General features: G+C 47.8%; 3 protein-coding genes across 3 annotated transcripts; 1 reads left to right on the top strand and 2 right to left on the bottom strand.

Moving 5' to 3' along the window:
* The first annotated feature begins 2,257 nt into the window (after positions 1-2,257).
* LOC135805843 (peptidyl-prolyl cis-trans isomerase FKBP2-like) lies at positions 2,258-2,623 on the top strand. Its single transcript, XM_065319961.1, has one exon. The coding sequence runs from the start codon at positions 2,258-2,260 to the stop codon at positions 2,621-2,623; it is 366 nt and encodes a 121-aa protein (XP_065176033.1).
* Positions 2,624-3,846: 1,223 nt separating this feature from the next.
* On the bottom strand, positions 3,847-7,370 carry LOC135804615 (uncharacterized). Its single transcript, XM_065318527.1, has 5 exons — positions 7,183-7,370; positions 5,652-6,775; positions 5,179-5,283; positions 4,796-4,916; positions 3,847-4,429 (listed from the first exon to the last, which is right to left on the bottom strand). Exons 1-5 carry the CDS (start codon positions 7,214-7,216, stop codon positions 4,296-4,298), a joined length of 1,518 nt encoding a protein of 505 aa, XP_065174599.1. The 5' UTR covers positions 7,217-7,370; the 3' UTR covers positions 3,847-4,295.
* Positions 7,371-8,746: 1,376 nt separating this feature from the next.
* LOC135805851 (uncharacterized) lies at positions 8,747-26,499 on the bottom strand. Its single transcript, XM_065319973.1, has 14 exons — positions 25,323-26,499; positions 23,805-24,053; positions 23,277-23,345; positions 22,500-22,721; positions 21,520-21,610; positions 20,611-20,698; positions 19,193-19,292; positions 18,780-18,893; positions 17,857-18,190; positions 17,060-17,628; positions 15,858-16,339; positions 13,221-15,343; positions 12,439-12,761; positions 8,747-10,076 (listed from the first exon to the last, which is right to left on the bottom strand). Exons 1-14 carry the CDS (start codon positions 26,497-26,499, stop codon positions 9,970-9,972), a joined length of 6,048 nt encoding a protein of 2,015 aa, XP_065176045.1. The 3' UTR covers positions 8,747-9,969.

Below are 26,499 nucleotides of genomic sequence, written 5' to 3' on the forward strand. Positions count from 1 at the left end.
AGGCCACATGATGCATGTGTCATTGTACCGCTGCTAGTATTGTACCGCTCTCTGGATCAGTGTGGAAATGAATTGAGTGCCGCCGGGCTCGACAACGGTGGATCTCTGCGGTTAGCTTCATCATTCCAAGTCCAAGCGGCTCTTCTCTGGGAGCAGCCTGGGGTCATCTAATACAATGTGTATTGTATTTCAGCCATTTTCCAGTGCCGCTCAGCTCAGTACTACTATTGATGACGTATTGAACTGATCAGCTGAGTGATTTGCCTATCGCCTGGCATGATCATGTCATGAGTTCCTTTCTCTTGCCGCGACTTCAAGTTCTGCTGCTGAGTCCTTTCTACTTCTAACTTGAAGAAGCACTGAGCATGAAAGGAAAGGAAGAAAAGAACTTATGCACATTGTATGCCCTGCTGATTGCCGGCATCTTGTGAGTTGCTGAGTATCCGAGTGGCCATTCATCAGACCGGGCCATGATCAGTTTTCCGACGCACTCTTGGGCGGCTGCCATACACTCTTGCTACCCCAATGAGGTCTGGGTACGAGAAACCACGTGCCACTGCCGATGCATGGCAATGGGCTGCACCTAGGCCCCCGTGTAATATGCCGGCATTTTTTTGAGCATTTTCGGTACAATACGCGAACCCAGCACTTTGGGCTCGTGACGCAGCATTTTTGGGGGAAACGGAGCACTTGGCCGTTGTGTATCAAAATTGAGAGAAGAAAAACTTCCCAAACAAGAACGTCACTTCCGCATTCCGTGGGTTAGCTTCTTGTTGAGTACTTTATGAATTGAAAATACATGTAATGGTTTTGACCAGGGAGTCGTATAATACCGGTATTTTCTGACTCCCTGGTTTTGAGTCTTTTGACGGCGTGTGCTGAGGATTACAAAAAAGTGAGCATTTTCCGAGCATGTTCGGCAAGGTTTGGGAGCATTTTCGGCAAGGTTTACGAGAATTTCCCAAAAGCATTTTCGGCAAAGTTTCGGGCATATTACACCGGGGCCTAGCTGCACCCAGACAGATGCTGCTCCGGTCGCCTCGATATTTTGCGGCAAAATGTTGTTGCGAAATCTTCGATATTTTGCCGAGCCTGGCACAAGAAACTCGATATTTTGCTCCATTTTGCTCCGGAAAAACGTGTATGATATCCACTTCCCGTACAACACGTTAACGTTTCATAAAAAGGGTCGGTTTCCCAACACGGGTTTCAACGTCCCTGAGTTCTTCCAAAATCAAGTCAATCCACAGTGAATCCCAGAGATATTTCGGTGTATCCTGCTGACCGGGTAAGAAACAAGGAAATCCAAGTACAGTCTGTATCGGCTATAGCGTACCCTTTTGATTTCCGTGATTTTATCACTATAACCGATGCATCACTATATGCGATACGATCGATTTTTTTCTTTTTTCGATATCAACACATGAAAGGCAAGGAAATACTTCCAGCATGGCGTTTTGACAAATGAGCATGCTGCATAGTTGACAGTGCCCGCATTTCCATAAAAAAATCCTGTTATGTACATGTACATGTATCACTATAAAAATAAGCAACGTGAAGATAGTAAAAAATAGGGCATTTGACATTATTGCTACATGTATTTTAAAATCATCACTATAACCGATAATAATATAGTGTGTTATGCATGTTTTGATTCTTTGTTGCCATCATAATATCCGATATATCATTACATCCGATAATATTGGTTATAGTGATATTTGTACTGGATAAAATACGTTTTGCTTTTGATATTTCGTACCAATATCACTGTAGCCGATATATTCTTATATCCGGTCACTCTATAGCCGATACAGACTGTACATGTATCAGCCATCGATTTTACCCAACATCTCGATATTTTGCTCCGATTTTGCCGGCAATTTCCGCTCTTTCAATTCTTCGATATTTTGCCGAAAGAATTGCCGGCAGGATCTGTATCAGTGTATGGGCCCCATGGCCCATGCCGCCATGTACCCACACTTTTGTACACAGTCTAGTCGAGTCACTTGTAGTCACGTGCTCTTTTTGAGTTCGAGCGTGTCGTAGTGAGATTGGTTGAAAAATCCAAAAAAATGATGCTACTGCCTTCGGCTTGATCTGTCTTCATCATCCTTTTCGAATTTCAGAACTCTTCCATCGTTGGATTGCTTTGCTCTCCACTCTCCTGTGAAGGGCACTGCTTGCACTTGATTCAGCCATGCGCTGCCTTACTTTCTTGTTGCTGTGCTGCATTGCAGCCAGCTGCCTCGCAAGCGTGATGGCTGGTGACACGAAAAAACTCAGGATTGGAATCAAGAAGAGAATTCTAGAGGCCGAGTGCAAAAAGAAGAGCAGCAAGGGAGACAGTCTGAGTATGCACTACACTGGAACTTTGGAGGATGGCACTGAGTTCGACAGCAGCATTCCTCGTGGCGACCCATTCGTATTTACTCTGGGCGCAGGACAAGTCATCAAGGGTTGGGACCAGGGATTGCTTAGCATGTGTGAAGGTGAGAAGAGACGTCTTGTTATCCCATCAGACCTTGGATATGGCGACAGGGGATCCCCTCCAAAGATCCCCGGTGGTGCTACGTTGATCTTCGAGGTGGAGCTCATTCACATCAACCGGAAATCGGAATTATAGATAATTGTTAGTGTCATAGCGATTGGATTAATTCTTGAAACCATTTTTTTCTCAATTTGTAGCTGTTTAGTACGCAATGTCAATATGCTGAGAAGTAACCAGCTGGCTGTATACTGTTGGGTTTATCCTCGCCTCTCTTCACTGTGTGCTTGCTACCATTTCCTCTTCATCTTTAACCCTCCCCTGCTGAATTTTAATTTTATCTTGACCCCAGTGTGACTGTTTTCCACTCAAACTGTAAAAAGGCAGTACAAATTCTATGAGATGCGGTATACTGGTTGTATGGTGTGTCGAGATTGGGCCAGAGTCCTTAAAGGGGAAGCATGGTCTAGAATCAAAATGTCACTACTCGAGTGTCTTCAGGGTGCCGGGTCGAATTGCCTTGGTCCGAGGAAGCTGAGACGCTCCCTACTTATATTGTATATGCGTTCAAGTCATCAGAGCCCAATACCATTTTTGTTTTCGTACCGCAGCTTTTGCTTGATCCACTCAAGTCCCTGGGCGGTTCCCAGATGTTAGTAGGTACTGTAGAGGCAGAAAATTTCGTCGGTCAATAATTTCGTAACTCCAAAGAAAAGGAGTTCGTCCGGTTAAAAATTTCGTCCATGGATCATAAGAGTGTATAGAAAAGCTGCACAAATCGATATTCGTCCTACATTTAATTTAGTCCAAAAGCTCCTTGGACGAAAAAGACGAAATTAAATTCCAGACGAATTTTTCTGCTTATACAGTACATGATCTTGCACTCTGCTCCGAAAATAGTAAGATGTGTGAAGCTGAGGTTTTGATCTTCTTCACGGTGCGCAGAAGAAGCCGTAATAAAGGCGAGCGGGCCCATTGAAAGAGACCGCAACCAGGGTACACTCCTGCTTCAGTGCTCATCTGCGAGTAGAGGTTACTAACAGGGAGTCGTAAAAAAAATACCGGTATTCTACCCCCCCCCCCCCCGTATCATGGAGTTCGTTCAGATATCAAAACGACTGTGCAGCACCAACAGTCATTCTTCCGCTTTATGCACAAGGACTGCAATAAACTGGGCTGCCTGCAATTTTGTACAATGTTTACTATGGTTTAGGTGTTCTAATTCGAGATTTCTTAGTTCTGCCATAAGGAGGTTGGGAACAGGGGATAGCACACACACACACACACACACACACACACACACACACACACACACACACATACACACACACACGCGCACACACAGGACTACACTGGAAGCATAGCTCAACCCATACAACATAATCTCAAGTCTGTAACCAGCTGTGAGAAGAAGTCTGCTGTCTTACAATGCAACTTGAAATACTATGTGGTTGTGAGTAGCTTAGGCCATTTTCCTGACTCAGTTTGTAAATCATTAGCTTGAGGGAGCTAAATGGTATCTCACTAGCTGTTTCTGTTCCTGTGTCGGTTGAGTAGGGAGTGAGTATTGAGAGCGGAGAGTATGTGCCTAGACCAGGAGTTATAAGCTTGTTTCTAAAAAGAAAGGCAAGACTACAACTAGCAAGCAAACTGCCAGTATACGAATGGAGTCTGCAAGATACAAGACATTTATTGTAGCGATCTCACTGCCCCCGGCCAAGCTTATTATACAATTACTTCAGAAGTCGATAACCAATCATTTACCGAAGGTGTCTCCAAAGGCGTGAACAAACCCGTACCCAGACGTGCTTTAGGGTGGTTTGAGTAGCCAAGGCTTCAACACTAGGGCCTCGTCTCGTTGCAGGGTGGGATGCGAAACGATGAAGTGCAGGAAATCTTGCAGACCAAGGCGTCTCTGTTCCACAACAGCGGAATTCAGTTTTCCTGCAGGGAGGACACAACAGGTTTTTTTAAACAGACTCAGTATAAGCAGTGTGTAGTGCCCGTTTACATTCTCTGAAGTGCATTTAGTGCTAGCTCGGCTTGGCATGCAGGAACCAGACTGATTGCCACGGAGTACAGCACTACAGATTAAGATTTTGGAGGGAGATGTTCAACAAAGTATCCGAGGTACAGGTACTGTACTTCTTATCTGAACGTACATCGATCTAGAGAGCAATGCACCCGCACATAAGCAATATCTGCACAGTGCAGTACAGTGCAGCGCAGTACAGTGCAGTGCAGTAGAGCAGAGTACAGTGCAGTACAGTGCAGTACAGTAGAGGATGTTGGTGATGATCGCCTGCTTACCGAGCATCTTCTTCTCCGGCAACTGGGGTAGCTGGCTTTTGAGATCGGGGTACTGCCACTGTACAACATCGCGGAGCATTACGAAATCGTTATAGCGCCTGTCAGCCTCCAGCAGCACACCCTAGGTCATAAGACAGTTGAAAGAGGGTAGATGACATGATTTGCAGCGAATGTACCAGGAATCCTATGCTGCTGAAGTAGATCCACAACATGACATTGTGCCGGTACATACATTCAAGGTACCGGTGCACAAATCCTATAATTATGCAGCCCAGAGACTGCTCGTGTGAGAGAATGCATGGTTAAGATAGCGGCGTACACAGATATTGTAGCAGGAGAGTAAATAATGTACTTGTACAAATGCATGCTGATATCCAGCTTACTGCTCTGTCATATGCTACACAGTGATAGACAGTGTGCTGGCGCAGTCCGTATCCCACTGTACTCGTGTGCTTGATGGATGCTCGGGCCACTCCGCCCGTTGCACCCTGATGTGAAAAGCACACACGAACGAACACACACACACACACACACACACACACACACACACACACACACACACACACACACACACACACACATGAATGGACCATTCAGCCAATGAAGAGTAGATGACAAGTACAGCGTTCTGTGAGCATTCAGATCAGGCGCGTGCGCGGGTGCCCTTGAAGGGGGGGCCTTCCCCGGGAAAATTTTCAAAAAATGAAGCAAAATCCTGCGTTTTGAGCGAAAAAAGGGGGTTCCGGGCACCCAGGAACCCATACGACGCACGCGCCTGATTCTCACCATCGATGTAGCAAATAACAAGCACTGCTGGTAGACACAGATACAACACAGTCTCCCACAGGGCACATACCTGTCCACGCAGATGGCGTTTGCCGGCATTGGCAGGCATGGTGGATGAACGCGGTGCCAGGCCTACGCCTGCGTCTCGTCCTGCACCTGCCACACCACCAGTAGGTGGCAAAGACGCCGTAACATCATCATCTGGCAGGTAAGCAGAGTCTCTCTCAACAGGACCGGCCACCGCACCAGTGTAACAGGAAGGACTTCCCGTGTGATGCTTGGCCGGCTGGACAGTCAGCGGCTGGTCTTCTTGCAAGGACTGGAGAACTAAAGAAGAGGCATCCACCTGGTGAGCCTTGTCCTCTTGCATCATCCGTATCACGTCCTCATCTTGCGAGGCATGGACGTAAGATGAGCTGCGGTGATGGTACTGTACTCTCCTGTCCGGCGCCGCTGCTGTTTTGGACAATGACCTGCCGCCGTCAGTGGCGGTTTCAGGTACCAGCACATCAACATTGGACTGAGACCGAACCAGACTTGAAGACTGATCGCCGCCCACATTATCATTACTGGGCATGTGCTCACTGCTCTTGCCGGTGTAGAGGTCTGGAAGCGACGCGTTCAGTCCCGCGTGCTTCACCCTTGCTAAAGACGTTTGTGCAACTGGCAATGCCTGGGGATCAGCAGCAGTACTGGTGCCGGTGGCCATTGCCGTTGTCTGGCTTTGGTCGTAGGTCGGTAAGTGTACGGTTGCTGCCCGGTGAATGGACTGCGCTGGTGGTCTGCCGTGACGATAGCCCTTGCTTGAGTGGAACATAGCCGTGGGGCAATACGATGCTCTTAGTCCCGGGTAGTACGGATGCACTGGCTTCGGGTAGGACTTTAGACGCTCACTGAGGCTGGTCGTCGTGTGAGCAGGGTGGCGCTCCGGAGTGTGTGTCAATGAAGGCCTTCGTAGAGCATCGGCCCCAGTATCAGTCACCATGCTCGTTGCTGGCTCATGTCTGATTGTGGTTGAAGAATCTGCGCTCTTACCAGTACTGGATGATGGCCAATGTACAGTGTGTTCCGTGTGCCCTTCATTGACAGTACATGGTATGGCTCTTTCTCCTGCTAGCAGTACTTCCAAGCTGCTGAGTTGTGCCTCGATGGCCAAGACCATTGAATGCATATGTCGCTGTGCATTCTCCAAGTCTGAGCAATGCCGAGCACATAGCACGTGTACAGAACGCCAAGCACACAGGTACACATGCATGCAGCACCAACCCACACATGCATGAACACACAAACGCGCACATACATACATACACACACACACACACACACACACACACACACACCAGATTCTACTACATGTAGTAGTATCAAGAGTACATACTACAAGTATCAAGAGTACATGACCCCACGAGTATGCAACTCTGTACACCGACGACTTCAGAGAACACAATAAAAGTTGACAGGATCGCTTTTCTAAATGCATGTATGTTGTGTACTACAGTACTACCAGAATCTCAGTGGTCAAACCTAATATTTCTTCTCCGCCAATATTTGCGTGTATATTTATCAGTGATTGTGATTCAAAACAACAGATTTGTCTTCACCTTCAAGTCGACGTAAGTCGTCAGCGGACTCCATGGCCCAACGAAACCAGAGTCTGCTGCAGTTGTGGTGTAAGGCTGCCCGGCCGAGAGCCGTTCTCTTACGCCAGTCTGAACAGAAGCTGATTCACTGAGGCGATTTTCAAACAAGACTAGCACATCCAGTCGAGTCAGGGAAATGTCAAATCAAGTGGGTAGGTCCACAGTCATCGATTTTGTGAGAACTGCCTTTTGAAAATGCTGCAAGCATTCCACGGATCCGACGCCGTTAGTTCGTGACGCCCTGACCACCAAGTCTTTTTGCAACGGTCCCGCGGTGCGCGGTCACGACTCTGTAGTCTGTGCATGTGGGCATGGCGTGTAGATCCTTTCCAATTTTTTTACTACATGTACCTGTACATGTATTGACACAGCTAGCCACAGCCCTACAGTCCATTTCAAAACTATAGACGCGTACCTAGGCAAAAACCGTTATGCCAGCATCTATACCACATAAAATCTGTGATCACTTTGTGCATAAATTTTTCCAAACTGGGCGTCTGTTATCCAATCCTTTAGAAACTATATGAGAGTAATTGTGGAGCGATCCTGAGCAATATTCCGAAAACTATTCTCTAAAAGTTCCAGCCAAATTTGAAATATTTCAAAAACCCTACGCGTCTATAGTTTTGAAATGCACTGTAGCCCTACTAGATACTAGTATGGAAAACAGGTGGAGAACAAAAAGAAACGGGAAAAGGACAAAACATAGGGGATGTAGGTCAACAATGATTATGATTTATGTACAGTAGTACAGTAGTTCAAGTCTTATGTTCAACAGTAGACCCTACCAGTCATAATAAATAAGCTCCAGTACAATCATGTATTGTAAAGCTCCTGGTATGGAGCTTACTGTAAAACGGGTAACTATTGCGACGTAAAAATGTTTGCGAATTTTGCGAGAGGCCCCAAATCGCAAACTTTGAACAACGCAAACTCGCGCCATGTAAAGTTCAATGCAAGGACTGACTCGTCTGTGTAGAACGACTGTAGAACGACTCGCAAACCGGCATTAAACAGCGCAAACCAGTCTCAATTTGTAAAACGCAAACATTTATTGTCGCAAACGTTACCCGTTTTACAGTATCACTCTTGATTGTACAGGCCGCTGTACTTGTGACTTGCAATTACAGGTTGCCTATCATAGGCCGCAGGCTGTACATGATCAAGCCCGAGTCCATATAAACCGTTGAACCCCGTGGACTCGTTTGGCTTATCTGCCACTCCTCTCATGTCTACCACCCCACCCGCCACACACACTACTTGTTGTGGAGGTCATTCATGTAGTATTACAGGAGGAGTTGAATCATTGACGGTGTCAAAATGAGTTTAAAAATTACCACTGAAATTTCCTTATGGAATCGTTCTCGGGTACAGTGTCGCAAAATGTTTGTGCCCACATCTATTATAATTATTAGACCACAGTGAACCGGGTGCTGAACCTGATGGAGCAAGCCCAAGGGCCATACTTTGTATGAATAGGTTGCATTTACTCATTTGGAAGTACAACACATAGGCCATACTGAAGTACCGTGTAAAGGGCCTACTACAGCCGGGCATTTCCAAAGGATATCTATTAGAGTGTTCCAAGTTTTGGTGATATTGAACAAGAAGAGGAGGAAAAAGTGTTATGGCTCTGAGTTTCATGCGCACATACCGGGCGATCCGATCAGATACTACTAAAATATGATATTGAAGCTATAGGGACTCAGAAAGATCTGAATCCCACCCTAGCAGCTAGAAAGACCATGGCCCGGGGGCTGTGGCCAGAGGCGGGCATGCCGGGCCCTGAGGAACTAACATGATAATCCGATCCGAGTCTCAAATATTCCCGTGAGCCAACGTTCTTTAAAATGGTTGATTAGTGATTACACACAGTAAATTTGAAAATATTACTTGTACATACAGAATTTAGCACCAAATCTTAGAAAACTAAGTAAGAAGATTTACATTATCCTCTAAACTGATACAAGTTGTTGCCAACAAAATAAATATCAACATCATCTCCATGACAATGCCACACCATTAGGACCAATGGGAAGAGCTTGAATTTGAGTGCTTGGCAATTGAGCCAGACATAGAAGTAACAGTTCCAGCAAGACCAACTCACGGTTGAAACAGATATTGATCATGACTAGGGCGGAGATAGGTGCGGGGCAGTCTCCAGAAGAGAGTTGGCAACCATTGGAGTATGTCTACAACAAGACTGTGTGTCACACTCAGTGTTCGGCGTGTCAGTGACCACATGAGAAGCACGTGACAATATTCTCCAGTACACGCCACACTGCACTGGTGGATGTACAAAGGCACATTGATCCTCACGGATACATGTACGGCGACTCGTACATTGTATTGCTCGTGCATGGCATGGGTGTGATGCCAATCAGCGTGGCTCCCAGAGCAGACAGCCGCGGGAACAGTTGGGTGAAAGCCGAAAGAACAAAGGAATGCTGCTACTGGAAACGTAGGAGTACTTTGAGTACTAAGACTTAGTGATGTTGCAAGCACTGGCCCAGACACGGCTGCAAGATAAAGTGCTGGCAGACCGGCAATGCATCATCTACTATTGGCAATTGGTTCAACTGAACATCGTTGCAAGCCCTGTTTCGGACTTACTTGTAGTCAGCTTTGGAAACGAGTGCACTGAACACCGCTACGCAGCCATGATCGTGTTATCCAGAACTGGAACGGCCAACGCAGACTCAGCAAGCTCATCCGACAGGACCCGTATATGCAGTCCTGAAGCTACGGCTAGTTGTTGCCAGTTACTGTGACAAGCAAGCACTCGGGCGCCAGCCGGGAGCTGAACGCTAGCAAATCCTCTGGCGTGATGTCGTGTACAAATATGACATATTGACCTGTGCAAAAACAAAACATAGCCGCATACAAAGCATGTGTTACTACCGGGAGGAGCAGCGTGGCAAGGTGTGTGCATCAAATGGAATGCACTGGACAAGGTCGAAATTGCCTATTTCCAGGATGGCTTTCAATAGGCCGGTGCCCATTTTCAGCCCATGGGTATACACTTCCCAGTGGCAGCAGCAACAAAGTAAAGGGTACACGATTTTCATAATCAAGTAAAGGCTATTAATCAACTGACTAAATCCTCAACTGTAAGTTGTACTTGATGGTGCCAGTGCCTGTGAACCATGCCAACACTGATTTGTGCCTACTTCAACAATAGTATGTGTCCTGCTGCTGCCGACGAACCGAAAGGAAGCATACAGCATTTACTTCTACATGGATCTACCAAAGTCCTTTCTCACTTATCAATCCAGCCAATTTCATGCCGCACGACATTGCTATGCAGGGACCTTTTGACCTTTTGACGCCCATCGCCGGAGGCGACAATAGCGATGCTACAGCAGAAGCCATAGCAACTTGTGCTGGGATTGCACCATTCAACAGCTTGCAAGACTGAGGAATGGACTGCCACTATTCAGCCTGGTCTACACCACACAGCTATGAAGTGACTTTTACTGGCCAGAGAATCCCTAACTTTGGGTCTTTTTCATTTTTTCCCGCACACACACACACACACACACACACACACACACACACACACACACACACACACACACACATCGCACCACATACTCCGGCATGCACACTGGCTGTTGGTAACCACCCAGGAGAATGAAAGAAAAGTCAGGAGGAGTCTGAGAAAGACAAGAAAGACGTGTGACCATAATCGCTGGGAATCGAACTCAGGGGCGTACGCCGCTCGCCTCCAGGAGTGGTTCCCATGCCAACTGATGAACCACCATTACACACAATTGAAGTGCTGTTTTTCGTACCCCACAGAGTTTCTGCATATTCTCCTCAGACTGGGTGAAATTGCCATCCACAAGCTGCTGGACGATGTCATTGCTACGCATTTATGATTTTAAAAGACTGAACTTTTCCCCGTTTTATGGATGTTTTGGTCAGCATGACGATTGCATGCAGTCTTGAAAGCTGCCTAAGTTTCGAATCATCTGGAGCAAACATCACACAGGCCAAGCAGAAGCCACCATTGCATGCCTGTCAAAAGACTATCCAGGGTAACTCCTCCAACAAGGATAGTTGAAAGTGGCGCTGTTTGCCATCCATCTGGACACGCACAGGAAATGAAATCCTTCGCCTGCGGTGGCGCACAACGATTGTCGATGACGGAAATCTTTTCCGTGTCCAGCAAATTTCGGGGGACTGGATTCCACTGTGGACGTCGACTTTCAGAATCCCTTCCAACACCCTCCCATGTCATTGAAGTAAGTTTTGGATGATCCAGCAGCTTCCAACAACGGTCGCTCTACAGCTTCGCCGACGATTTCTTCCTCAGCGCTGCTCGTTGCATGCATACTTCACTTGCACGTCAGGTGCGTCTGCATTCTCATCTATCGCTTGACCTTCGCCACTAGCACTGGCTACACACTTTGCCTGCAGCTCAAAATAGCTCTGAATAGAGCGCTGGCCCTCTGGATGTCGACGCTTCATTTTTCTTTTCCACAAAGCGAAAGCATCGTCAAAACACGACCAACTTTGTCAAAACAAACTCCAAAAGAAAATTTGACTCTGAGATCGAGGAATCCGGCGATGTAACTAGACTAGAGACTTTGTTGAACCCATCATGGATGGGTTCAGGCATGGCCCAGTTCAGTAGATCTACGCTGTGTCCCACTCCCAGCACCACTTTCACACCTGGGCTAGTGGTCAGTCACCGTCGACGCGTCCTCGGACCGGCAGGCGGACTCCAGACATGCACTGCATGCACTTGCACTGTGAGCCTGTGAGCGCTGGGACTGGATCAAAAAATTCTCTGTACCCATATCGAATTTGTTTTACTGGTTCCCGGGCATCCCGGGAACCGCCCTATGTACGCCCCTGGAACCCGCAACCTCTCGCTTCTAAATCGCTTCACATACCACTGCACCATATGGGCACACCAGCATGGACACACACATGCACGCACATACACATGCACACTGTACTGTACTGTACTGTATTGACAGCTACCCTAACGAGTCACGCCGCCCTCCACCCAAGCATGGGTATGATGAGGGGCAGCGGCAACAGACATGCACACACACACACACACACACACACACACACACACGTGCACGTCACACCCCCCCCCCACACACACACGCACATGCCCCCCCCCCCCACACACACACAAACACACACACACACACACACACACACACACATGTACATATGCTAACGGGGTATTTGATTTACCTGGTTCACAGCCGAGCAGCTCAGCCTGCTCTATACAGCCAGCGTGCGATGCTGCACCGACTTCTCTCTCCGCACCACCTGCACCAGCCAGCGGTGCACCGTCATGCTCAGCATCATGTGTGGCGTCATTCAGCCCAGATTGGCTTTCAGTGTTCTTAGCACTGTGTTCATCATGTCTCACAGGACGCGGTGGCGGTGGACACGGGTAGCACAGCTTCGAGCCAGGTTTCACAGCGGCTGCTTCCTCTGCTGTGGATTGTCTAATATCCTTGTCGGATTGGGCGGACGCCTTGCGTAGACCACGGAGACCTGTGCATTGCTTTCTGGACAAGTACAAGAAGCATGCAGTTCAGCAAACACAAGCAAATACAGTCAACTTCGCTAATAACGACTGTGGATATAACGACAATTCTCGAACAACGACAGAATTTCCATGCCCAGAGCAAAGTCCCATCTAACTGAAATACATAATTATAATGAGACTTCGGGTATAAGGACACTTCGCGAATAAGGACACTTTTCTGATGCCCCACCGAGTGTCGTTATATGCAAAGTTGACTGTACAGAAAAAATGCAATGAATGTTATGACCAATAGCACCCCGGAGCATAGTTTAAAAGAAGATTTCACCCAGCACTATGTGCATTCCTGGAGGCCCAATAAGCGAACAGGCAATGATGCCTTCTCATCAACCAACAGCTGGCTCTCACAGAATGATAAATTAAAAATTAATGATGTTGACGAGGTATGTACTAGGACTCACCTACATATCAGTAAACTTACAAATTTCCCGGCGATATCTGTTGAGAAGTAACACTCCCGGTCGAATCTGGGTTGAGAGTGAGGTCTTCTGAGCTGTTCGCTTCCTTTATTCCATGCGTGTTTGATCGAGGCATTGGCAGCTCGCTAGAACTGCCTACTTCCCCGCCATCAGTTGTGCTGACATGTCCCGGTTTCTTGCCACCAAAATTTCCCCTCAGCTGCAATGACCAGTCCCACATCTTAGGCTCGGCATTCAACGGGATATGAGCGGTTTTGCCAGTGAATCTAGGTTCCTCTAGTACAGTTCCGGAGCTTGCTTTCATCTTTTGTACCATGCATGCTGCTTCTACATTCAGCCTCTTCGTGCCGGGTTTTTCTGACCTCCTTTTTTGTTCTGGTTTCAGAGAAGGACGCAGAGGAGCCACTCCAGGTGGCCCATTGGATGTTGGCAATGGTTCGGGATTCACAGAAGAAGCTTTGTTCACAAGGTTTCTACCAGATATTCGTTTTTGTGAGCTGACCTTGCTGATTCTATCCATTGCCTTCTCAACCAGTGTTGCTGAAGGTGGCTCACCGGAGTTGAAGTGAGTGTAGCGCATCACAATGGCGGACCTGTGGAAGGCATTTCGCTGATGATCAATGGCTGCCTGTGCATTCTGCATGTGTTCCGCTATGGTGGCAACCTGTTCTTTCATCCTGTGCTCCTGGTCTTTGATGTCACTTCGGATCTTCGCCGGCAGCGCCTTTTCGGACTGCAGTAGTCTGGGTCCTGTGTAGAAAGCCGGGTACTCAACCCGATACTGCTCTTCCATGTCCCATTTCTCCTCTAGTTTAGCCTGGACTGATGACATGTGGCTGTACGTATGACTGGCTGTGCTCACGGTATCGTTAGGCGTGCCTTCAGGCCTGATGGAATCTGACGCCAAAGGAACCGGATTCGCATCACCACGTTTGCCCGAGGACCTGCGCCTGGAGTCGGCGAGATGCATTCCATCATGGCTGGACTTCTCTTTCAAACCTTTCTTCTGGAGTTTTGCTTGGTCTTTAGCTGCCGTCTCTTGGCTTGATGCCCCCTTGTTGCGGTCATCCAAGCTCCCCTGGGGTGCCTTAGAAGCTACACTGCCATGTATTGTACTGACAGGGTTGTTGGTGAACTTGACTGTCTTCTTTGCCTTCCCACTCTTGGTACGAGAAGCATTTTCTGCTGGTATGTTGGTTCTCGTTGTTGCTCCTCGAGCTGTGCGAGAATCTACAGTAGCAATACGTGACTGTAAGGTGAGATCACTGTTTGCTGCTGTTGCTTGACCAATGCCTGCACTGTTATTGCTCATTGCAGGTAAGTGACGCAGCTGGACATTGCCTTGCTTTGTTGGCAGGGCTGCTGTGTCCACAGCTAGATGAGGTCTCGGATTGTTCAGGCCATCAGAGGCATTGACTAAGCCGTTAGCAAAGTTGCCGGGCAGGTACGCTGGTCCCGGGTCAAATGCGCCAGGCAGGGATTGATGCTCCTGGACTTTTGTTGGTTGTGCTGCTGACACCAGCTTACTGGCGTTATCTATCACTCCCTTCACCATGGATGCGTACATTCCAAAGTCGTCGGATCTCTGGTCAAAGATGGCATGTGTCATGCGGAGATTACGGAGCTTTTCGTCGACCTGCTCTGGAGATAGGTACTCAGGAGCGTTCAGCACAGGTAAGTCGCCGCCGCCGACATCAACCAAGATGCGGCGCATCATGGCCGTTACGCTACGCATGTCGCTGGTTTCACCAGGCAACAGCGGTATCTTGCGGGCATGGTGGACGGTGCCCGGCACCGGCATGTGCCGTGTCCCAGCAAGATCTCTTTCGCACAGCGGCGGGAAGAAGCTGACAGCGTAGTCACTACGAGTTAGCAACGGATCAGCGGATGCCGCTGCGGACGATGGTGACGCCAGAGACACACATAATGATGTTCCTCTTTTCGGGTTTGCATTTGACGATACACTTGCTGGTTGGCAGGACAAGGACCTAAACTCACTGCGTCTGCTGTCATCGCCTGGCGCTTTGCCCGTACTGTCAGCGATGTTTCGAGATGCTGGATTGTCGCGCAGCTGTTGAGTGCAGTAGGTACGCTCAAACACACCGTTATCATCGGTTACACCACTCTGCACATGAAACAAATCAAGGCAAGCACAATAGCGATCAAACCGTCAACTTTCGTTATCATGGCAGGCTTGGCAGCACAGGGGTGCACAGGCTGCAGTGTGCCAAGCCTGAATTTGAATCTTATCACCCACTACTGTACAGTTACCAGCAAGATTGCACATTCGCAGCAAAGCAACGCCGGAACAAATTGCTACTAACAAACATGATGTACTCAGCTGGAGTGATACAGAAGATGAAGCTACACTCGGAGTGAGTTGTGGTAGCTCAATAGATTGCTTGATACACCTGGATGTAGAGCCATATACACACAGAGAAGTCACTAAGACTGCTATATTGTGGTTCTTTGACAACCGCCTCTGCATGAAGCTCGGAGTCACACAAAACGGTGTTAGTATTATTCTCTCTAACAGTCGTGTGCAGAAGATGAAGCCATGTACATGTCCAACAGTTGATTGTTGTTTATCCCCCAGACATCATTGATCCCGTACGCCCAGCGGGATACTACCGACTCACCCCGGTGCCACTGGCCCCTTGCCGGCTGGTTTTGCCGGTCTCTGCACAGTGACGCTTTGTGAAACCGGCCATTCGATGCGGAACTGACACCGCGCAGTCAACGAGAATGTCTGCCTCGTGCGACAGCAAGCCAATTCTGGGCTCAGATACACGTTGTTGTTCTGGACCAGATTTACCGTGATTGAAGTTGCTTCCCCGTTGTCGTGAGGGCACAGAGCTGGACACGTGAGATGGGCCACTGCAGGCTGCTACCTTGAATTGGCCACGGTGGGGTGATGGAAGGAAAATGTTGTCGAATGTGCACACACCATTCACGGTCGTCTTGGCTGGATAAATCGGTGTTTGAGACACACAATCAGCCTCGGCTAGCAACAGCGCTATCAGTTGCATCTGTGATATGGGCGATTCTTCGCCTGGTATTTCACCACTCCGTACTTCTCTTTGATGTTGCTTCAATTCCTTCAAGAAGTACTTGTTGTGTTCTGTGAGTACAAACAAGCAGTAACCAAGCAATGGTGGAAACAGCAGTAGAATGTGCACATTGTGATGACGCTTGTGTCATGGCAAGGTGCACATTGTTCCCATCTGCTGTCAACGGGAAAACTCTTGCATGTTGGTATTCCGTCCTTGTCCTCAATAGCAGAGTATAACACCATAAACTCTCTCTCTCTCTCTCTCTCTCTCTCTCACACACACACAGACACACACACACACACACACACACACACACACACACACACACAAACACACACACACACACAAACACACACACACACACACACACACACACACACACACAAACAAACACACACACACACATTCATACATACACACATACACACATACATGTATATAATTGCATACAGAAGCCGGGGTGTAGCGTACGGGCAGCAAGGCGTCCCATGGCAATTGCACTCTTCCACAAGTCATTGATCGCTTCGTAAAGGAAGCCTACATGCAATAAGGTTATGAATAATTGGATGAAAATATGGGCACTATCACAAACTTTATCCTCTCCAAGGTTCTGCTTGTGTACAACTCCATTTTGTAGGCTCTCCTAATTTCACATGTGCCCACTGCAGCTTGAACCATAGCCATTCACATTATAAAATTGGTACAGTGCATAGTGTTCTACAAATAATCTTGTATGCCTCAAGTTTAGAAGTATTTGCGACCATTATCTCAGCGTCAGTTACGAGTACCTTGCTGGAGTGGGAATGACTTGCAAGTGCTTTCATCCTCTTTGGTTGAACAGTCCGACGCAGCAAGTAACAATCCCATTGCTCCGATCCGCCTCTTACGCATTCTCTCTGTTCCGACAGCATCAGCAGCAGCAGGAGGAGGAGAACTCTGGGAATCTTGCTTTCTTCTCACATGGCATGGCTCCTGAAGGAAGTCCAAACTGTCCGGTTCACTGTCCACCTGTCCATCAGATGCATTGAGTACATTCTTAAGCCAGGCAGCAGCAGTAGGCACATCTGCAGGTTTGATCCCAACATTCAGATGCGAGGTTTTGTCAAGACCCATGCGATGCGGATCGTGCGCTTGCCACTTTGAACTATTGAAAAATTTCGAGTGCCAGGCTTCTTGATTGGTGATGCTGCCACGTTCAAAGCTGACCATGGCGCCGGGGTAGGCAACTCTCATCAGATATTTGGATTCTTGCAGTCTATTTCGCATGACCCCGTGGAGTTGATCATCCGTGAAGCTCTTAGTCTTGATCGGCAAGGGTCGATACTTGATCACTGGATATGGCACTGCCCAGAAGCCACTGTGCATTGAAGTACAAAAACCCAACCATGCATCACTATGGCACAACACACACATGACGTACGTACAAGACACCTTGCCTGGTATGTAATACAGTAAATGTTGACTCAACAGGCCACTCCTTCTGCGAGTTACAAATTTGCTATGATTGTGTTAATGACAAGGCTCATGTCTTTGCAAAACCCCATTCGGAACTCAACAGTATGCCTCTGCAATGGCACTGACTCACAATGGTGTGTAGAGGCAAGCTCCTTGCTGCCGATCCCAGCTTCTGTCTGATCCGTACAGTCCATGGTCCTCCTGGTACAGCTCATGATCATAGTGCACGGTCCACGGCTTGCTGGCACTTTGCTCCATCAAGTGCAAGGCCTGTCTCTCCAGAGCAATGCCCTTTTCAAGCGAGCGATTAACCTGATCATCATGTCTATTCTTGTTGTTGACAGAGACAATGGCACGGTTAGTGATAGATGCTGGCTGATGGCTACTAGCACTAGAGACAGCCAGGTTCTGCAATCCCACTGGCAGTCGCTTCAGTACTGTGATCATAATACGCCGTCGGCTCTCTGTTCAGGCATAGGAAGCATTGAGAAGACGTGGGCATAAACAGTACATATGAACGAACACGAGACTGGCACTCTTTCGTCATTTGCTGTATCATCATTGCCCATTTTCCGAGTGTCATCGTATCCATCCTGTGTGGTCACAGATGATTGAGCATTACTAGAATACGAATCTACTGCAAGCTGACCAGTTTGGACTACAGTAAAACCTGTAACTAAAGACCACCGTGACTAGCGACCAGCCTGGTACTAAAGACCACTTCGCCAGGCACGGACGGTCTCACATTCATACATGGTTGGGCGGTGCAAACCTCTAACTAAGGACCACCTGCCACTAAAGACCGCTTTCTCTGGACCCAAGGGGTGGTCGTTAGTCACAGGTTTCACTGTATTTAAATCATTACTTACAGAAACATGGAAGACAACAGGAAATGGGAGCCAGGAAGGGCTTGGTTTAGCTTGCCCACACCTAACCATTTAAAGTTTCCTCAGTTTGAACCCCTACCCATAATAGTATGCACTCTGTTTCAGAGTTATGTAAAGGCTAATCGGATCATGTGCAAAAGCCAGTGTGCATGCTCAGACTACATACCTCCTTTGATGATTGTGCCAGCATCGTTCACACACTCCACACGTAGCTGCAATGGCTCTCCTTGCCTTATTGTCACGTATCGCTCTGGTTGCAGGCGAAGCCTCGTCGGCAGATCTACACAAAAATTCACACAAGCATGGATGTGTGTACATGTTCATACAATCATGACACCACTTAAATGGGACCTCTCGCGGACAACTGGGCTGTACTGGCTGCGGACTAAGAGCAATCCTTTCATTAATACGTTCATCACACACAACCTTATAGCCACACAGATAAGTGCAATCTCTGCCTCTCGGTATTGAGCACTCTCTTGGACAGCCTAAACCTCTATGCTTACCAGATAAGTGCAATGTGCAGCATGATGTTTTTCATTCTTTCTTCCAGTCCCCAGCCCGGCATAGCCGTCTTACCTTGCACATTGCCGCGGTCAAACACACCAGTGTACGTGATGCCAGATCTCACCGACAGTCTTCCCTTTCCATGTAATTCCCCTTGCTTGTTGAAGGATCCCTGCACATGGCATTCAATAATCCAAACATTGATCCCACTCCATACGCCTTGACCCATGTGTTCGGTGATGGATCATTGCAGAAAAATTCAAAATTCCTGAAATCCAGCAGACAAAACTATCAAGTAAGTAAGCTACTTGTGTGATGAAAATGTACCCACCATCTAGCTGACTACTACTTCAAGTATACATCATTTTCAGTGGATACACAGGTACTTGAACTAGGCACTGTAGCTATGACAGTGTTCTATGCACAGCCGGACGGTGTGCAGAGATGATCACACCAGCCGGGGAGCCGGTGTGATCAGCTCTGCACACCGACTTGGGTCAAGGTCATTGGGTCAAGTAATTATTAGGTCTTTGTGGTCCACTTCACAACAATAAAAAACACAGAAGTCTCTGCTGTGAGCACGGTGGCTCGGCAATGGCTTTATTACTGATATTATTAATCTCCTTCCTGATATATATATATTTTTTCTTCTTTTTTCTTTCTTGAATAATTGTACGCATAGGGCCTGATAAGAAAGATTAGCACAAGACACTGCTGCTACTGTAGTCGCACAGCAAAAACACAGAAAACGACAAAATGTTACAATGAATGTAACAACACCCGTCCAAGCTAAAGGACCGACATCCCTGCCCCAGGATGGCATCTCGAAACCCCCACACACTCACCACACGGTCATCATCCAGCTTCAGTTCAATCACTGTATTCTTCCCCTGCAGACTCAACCCCTGTGTCACTAGCCATACAATCTGAAGCTGTATGTAACCATACAATGGCCCGCGACGCACACACCACCCCTACATTTTTTAACTAAAAAAGAAAAGCAGTCGTAACTGCAACAGCCACATGGCCAATAAGAAAAACCAATACGATATATCGATAAACACACACCCAGAAGTCAGGGGTGGGAGGGTGGGATACAAACTGCACCACTCTGTGACGAAAAGCCACTGCGAAGTGACAGGAATGCGGTCCAGCACAACATTTTTGCTGACGCAAAAAGTTGTGGGGAAATCCCAAAATCGGTGCGATTTTGCATGAGCCCAAATGTTCAAGTTACCCACAAAGACACAAGCTTTCCAACTCTCTTTGGCTGTTGGAAAGCGTACCTTGCCTTTGGCGGGTGTGGAACTCGGGGCTCAAACAAATACATGTAATTTGTTCTGATTTTGTCCACGGCATGGTATTGCAGGCAGGCAGTGGCAAAGCTGCCAGTTAGTGTGCTGCACGCAGAGCCAATTTTACACAGGAGATGTGTGTCACAGCAGATAGACATTGCTGGTGTAACACCGGCAATGTAGCGGCATGCTTACTTGGTAGCGCATAGTGCCTTGTGCCATGACTAGCTCTCCAGTGGTGATAGTGTTCTGGTTGGTCTGGCCTCTGAATATGTCCCCGTTGCTGTGTGCAGGATCAAACATACCGTACTTCCGCACATATAAGCACATGTGCTTATGCCCGGACATAAGCGCCCCCCCCCCCCCACAATTATAAGCGCATGCACCTATATGTGAACACTATTGGTGAAACACCCTGGAGCTGAATATACTGCTAAGCATTGTGATAACACTGTTGTTTAGGACACAGACAAACCTGTATCACACATATAAGCACATGGGCTTCTACCCAAACATGTTCACCCAGCAAAAAATCTTTTTTGTAGCAACTTTTCACATATAAGCCCATGCACTTATAAGTGGGGAAGTCACTGAGGGGTAACCATCCAATGACCATACATTGTATGCAGAGGCATTACCAGTATATGCTACGTTTCAGGATCAACAGTTCTAACACCAATCTATCTGCTCCGGTGTCCGTGTGAAATCAACCCCTTAACCACTAGTCTTCTAACCTATGTGAGTGTAGGAATGGCAGGTGTGTGTGTGGAGTGGGGGTGGGAGGGGTGGGGTGGGGGGGGGGGGAGGGGGCTGGACCGGTACGGATCATGGCAGATGGTAAGAGGGAAACCATGCTTCAAAGGTTGTTTGCTAACTTAACATCGTAATAATAGCACGGTTTGCCATAGCTGTCATTGTAAGATCAGGGTTTCCAAGCAGTCAGCCGACCATGTAAGGCAATGGTCCACAGGTATTGTTTCCAGTGCTTCTGCTACCCTTGGACCCTAAAAGGCCAGCGAAACACTGGGAGTGCTAGGGTTTATGCACATCACCTGAAGTGAAGACTCTGAGCCCCGTTTAACATGCACGTGAAGAGAGACTCACGGGCAAAGCAGCTCACACGAGCCATGCTCCACGTTGTTCACAAACTCGCCGTGGTACACGTAGCCGTTGGTGTAGTGCAGCGTACCCAGACCTTTGCAGGAGGCGGAACACCAGCAGTGCCGGCGGCGAGGCATCAAACACCACACAGTACACGCAGGTAATGGTCATCATGACTCAGGTTCACTAGTCACGGTGCGCCGCGCAGGGAGCATCACTTCTCCCGGTCTCATCCAGATAACCAAATTATTGTGCTGCTCGTCTTATTATGTAAGATACAATTACCATAAAGTACCGCCAGAGCGCCCCACCATCTCATCCTTTCATGGTCGTATTGTGGAGGTGGTCTGCTGTCTGTAGGTCATACGACATGAACCTTGTATACATATTGCACGTTTTGCAGTCAATCCGTACCTTCAAGCAGACACAAGCTCCACACAAAAACCTGCCAAGTGTGACCTTAGTACACTAAGATTCTCACATCGTACACACTGAGTCGTTGCACTCTGCCATACGATTTTCCTTTCTCTGGCTGTAAAAGGTGGGGCGCTCTCGCGAGACGGGGCGCTCTGGCGGTACTTTACGGTACATGCTCTGGCTCACCTCCCATCCTTCAATACACTAACGGCAAAATACCTATCCATACATGTCCTGGTCACATATGACCTCGCAAAAGCAAAAGTCAGTGGCGTCAGACACGCTACGGTCACTATGGTATTGACCGTACAACTCTTTGCCCCAGGTACTCCCTGATTCAACAAAATGCAATGATTTGGGCTCTAAATTTCGAATATTCCAGCGGAGCCACCTCCACGAGCAAATCATACATCAAAAGAATGACTTTGTCGCCCATCAGTACCTACCGACGCTCCTGAAAGTGAACTGGTAACGCTATTCTCTACACAGCACATGCACTACTGTACATTCAAGACCGTATCTTCCCTACAAGGACGTATGCTACAAAATGCTTCACTCCTTCCCACCTTGTCGCTGTCCTTTGTGATACGGACCATAGTACACGTTGCCCTGGTAATCCCTTTCCAGGCAGCGGCCGTGCGGGACTCCGCGGGCAAAGCGTCCCGTGACCGTGGCGATGACCCGGTCGCAATTCATCGTGACAAGGTGTCCCTTGCCCTCCATGTGGCCGCGAGTCATCTGTCCTTGATACATCCACTGGCGATCGCCAGTCACAACCGTTCCCAGGCCTGGGGCAAAGAGAGTGCAAGTGGTGTAATCACATGTAACAGGTGTACTTATACCAAGACATCATCCATACAGTACAAAATACTCTCTGTACTCACTATTCGTATTTCCCGCTCCTTCCGGAAAAAAAGCCGCTAACAGTGGCACACTGGGAATTCCTATCCGGAGACGGCACAGTCGGATAGATGCTCCACTTCTAAACCATTCCAGACGCGGGCAGCTATCATTATCTATTAGGTATCTGTTGTGTATCCACACCAAGCAGTTCACTCGAGATTCACCAAAGACAAAAGGCCATGTCCTTCTTGTGCATGATACAGGTATGTGAGAGAATCAGAAAAATAGTTGTAATATTATTACGACTGCATGAAGTTGGTACAATGCATGGACATAGAAAATACATTGCATCATGATAATTCTTACTTGCAAGCAAAGTTTGAACAGGTTTTTTTAAGGGTAATGCTAATACAGACAGCAGGTGAGTGGCTTCTGATACTAGTAGTACATGGTAAGATGCAATCGCAGACACATATCAAACGTCCATAATCCTCACTTACCGTGTGGCAAGTCGTTGGCAAATTCTCCATAGTAAACTCCACCATGTTCCAGTACGATCTTACCCACACCTGTGAATGCAGAACGGAATGGTTTCTAGACAGAGAAGGAGCTATGAAATGAAATGACTGGAAGAAGAACATACGAGAGAACTCAAATTCATCCAGCCTGGCGCATCTTTTATCATGATAGAAAGACTGGCAAACGGGTATTAACCGTAGAATAACAACTAAGCACCAACAACTGCAAGTGTCATTTTATCGTTTCTATGCTTCCTAGAGAAACAATACACTGTTCAATCGCCATGTTTCAACCATTGCTTCTATGACAAAGTCACTGTTCTCAAAATGTTGATGGTTGAAATCAGTTTTAATATCTGGTTTAACTCGATGTCAACTGGTAAATCCCGGTCTTTGTAAAAGAGAACAGCACAGACAGAGCTTTTCGAAGACAGCCAACATTTTATTAGGGCTTCAACAGAAGTACTTGTTGTCGTTGCAGACCACTAACGTATAAAAGTAATAACATACCATGTTTTTCTGGTTTTTTCTTGCCCAGCACCTGTCTTGTCATTCCTTCAAACTGGTGTGTGATGATGTACTTGACAGGCGGTGCGGTTTTCTTGTCGTTTTCCTCCTGCACCGCTGTATCCAGGAGGTGTGCGTACAGGCAGTATACTGTGTCCTGCGTGGCCTTCTGTAAGTACTGTAGCCAGGCTGAGTCACGAGTCCTGGCCCATTGTACTTGGCCCACGTGCTGGTGCGTCTTTAAGCGACGCTCTGAAACAGGAAAAGACCGCAATAAGCACATTCGCAAGCCGTGATGCCCCAGCACGAATTGACACTTTCACCCATCAACTACTATTACGTGTAGGGCGAAGCTAACCTCTTCACTCCTGTGCACCACTGGTATTGAATACAGTCGACCTACCCTTATAACGATAACCTCTATAACGATATTACCCTTATAACGATATTTTTCTGCCAAACCAAATCACTCCATTGACTTTTGTATACAATGCCCTACCCTTATAACAATATTGCTATAACGATATTACCCCTATAACGAGATCAAATGGGCTGACCAATCAACATTTTCCATTTTATAACAATATCTAGCAGGGAAGATGTAGAGCCCACTATCCAGGCAGGACAAGCTTCACTTGATAAGTCGCTGGGACATGACGAAATGCAATGGGGGCACCAGCAGGCACCTTGCTGTGTACATGATGTGCATGTATGTCAGTTTTTTATGCTATGAAGAGTGTAAAAAATTAAACAAAATCCATGCATTATGACGTATGTGTATGAAATGAACCAGTTACCCCTATAACAATATTACCCTTATAACAATATTTCTTGGTCTGACGCAAATATCGTTATAAGGGTAGGTCGACTGTATATTGATACACTACATCCCTAGCACAGTGCTACAACACATGCATGGGGGACGCCAAGTGCCTCTTGATAATTCTTGCAGATGATGGCCAAGACCAAAACCCTTTGCGGGAACGCATTGATGGGTGTGTGTGTGTGTGTGTGTGTGTGTGTGTGTGTGTGTGTGTGTGTGTGTGTGTGTGCACGCGTGCATGTGTGTTCTCACCGAAATACACTATATGTATGTTGTACACGCTGCTGCGCTGCTTTGTACACACTGCCTTGTATTGCTGACACGTGCACCTTTTTGTACTGATGAGTACACCACTTTTGTGCTGATGAGCGCACCACTTTTGTGCTGATGAGTGCACCAATTTCCTGAATATGATTTCTTTGTCAGTTGTCACGACACGTACATAGTCTCCCTCTCTGAGCCAAAGGGGTTCACAGACACGTGACGTACAGAAGTGACCAGTCGACGTCAGACCAACAATTATCTACATGTACATCTGATTTGTCCAGGAGTCACTGCGTGTCCCAAGGACGGCTGACGCTATGCTCTGCATTACCATGCCCATACCACAGCACATGCACACAGCTTCAATTGACCATATCACTTGCTTCAGCACACCAAACAACAGTCTGCAGTGCCCAGCCTAGCTAAATGCTTACCAGCAGCAATCTCCAGAGGTGAACGCTCATCTTGATTGTCAGTAACTCTAACATTAGGCATCGGCAGGGCAGACTGCACAGCATGGAATGCCTTCTCGAACAGACTCATCTGCACTGCATCCGACAGGATTCTTCGCTCGGGATTGAGCTTGGGCAGGCCTCTTGGTGGTGGCACTTTTCGTCCATCAACAACTACTGCGTGTAGTAACTCCTGTACCGCATCTTGCCACCTGCTGCCACCGTGTAGTACTGCTGCGGAGATACTCTTCTGAGCGACCGACTTTGAGTTAGGTTGAACCCTAAGTTGCTTGGAGTTGTTCTCAACTCTAGTTTGCTTGAGATGTGTATCTAGAGGCGCTGCACCTGCAGTCTGCTTGAGATGTCTATGTAGAGGCGCTGCACCTGCAGTCTGCTTCACCGCTAGTCTAGCCTGGGCTACTCTTTTTCCAGTTTGGCAAAAGCCCCGGCAACCCGCATCACCAGAGCAGTTGTTCCCAGCACAGCGCAGGCGGCGCAGCTCATCGGGACCCTCTTTCCAGTACAGAGATCCATCGCACGGATGGCCTCGGCTTTCAAGATCTTCGCCGCTGTCCTGACGAGCTCCCCTTGGCTGGCGGATAGGTGAGTCTATGATTAGACTCAACGGCGCTTGCTGTCTGGGCGTCTCAATCCGGTAGAAATCTTTTACCTCTTCAGCCGCCCGCTCTACGTAATCATAGAGCTCTGGCGCAACATCCTTGATCGCGGCCAGGACGTCCAGATCTTGCATGGTCGGAGGAGAGAGTTGAGCAGACCAGGAAGTGCCCGATAGGGAGTCCAGTAGTAGCCTGCTTGCACGTGCATGGCCGTGCTGCATTTCATAGAAACGAAAGAGGAGACGCGCAACATCCAATGCGCTGTGTATGCGGCACTCTTCATATCGCTGGTGTTGGCCGTGATGTTCACATGAGAGCCCGCCACCGTGATACAGCTGCTGTGCTTGTGGTGAGCTGCACATAGATGATGCATCTGCATCCGTCTCTGGTTCAGCTTCACTGCTCCCTAAGTCTCCTGCAGCTGGTGATGGATGCTGCTCTGCTTTCTGGCCAAAGTTCTCAAGCAATGATCGCAACTCACTGTGTTTCCGTACAATATTTACATACTTTTGCGGGGTTGGTCGAACATTCCTTTCGACCAT

Source organism: Sycon ciliatum, chromosome 1, assembly GCF_964019385.1.
Source record: "Sycon ciliatum chromosome 1, ocSycCili1.1, whole genome shotgun sequence".
In the NCBI taxonomy this organism is placed as follows: domain Eukaryota; kingdom Metazoa; phylum Porifera; class Calcarea; order Leucosolenida; family Sycettidae; genus Sycon; species Sycon ciliatum.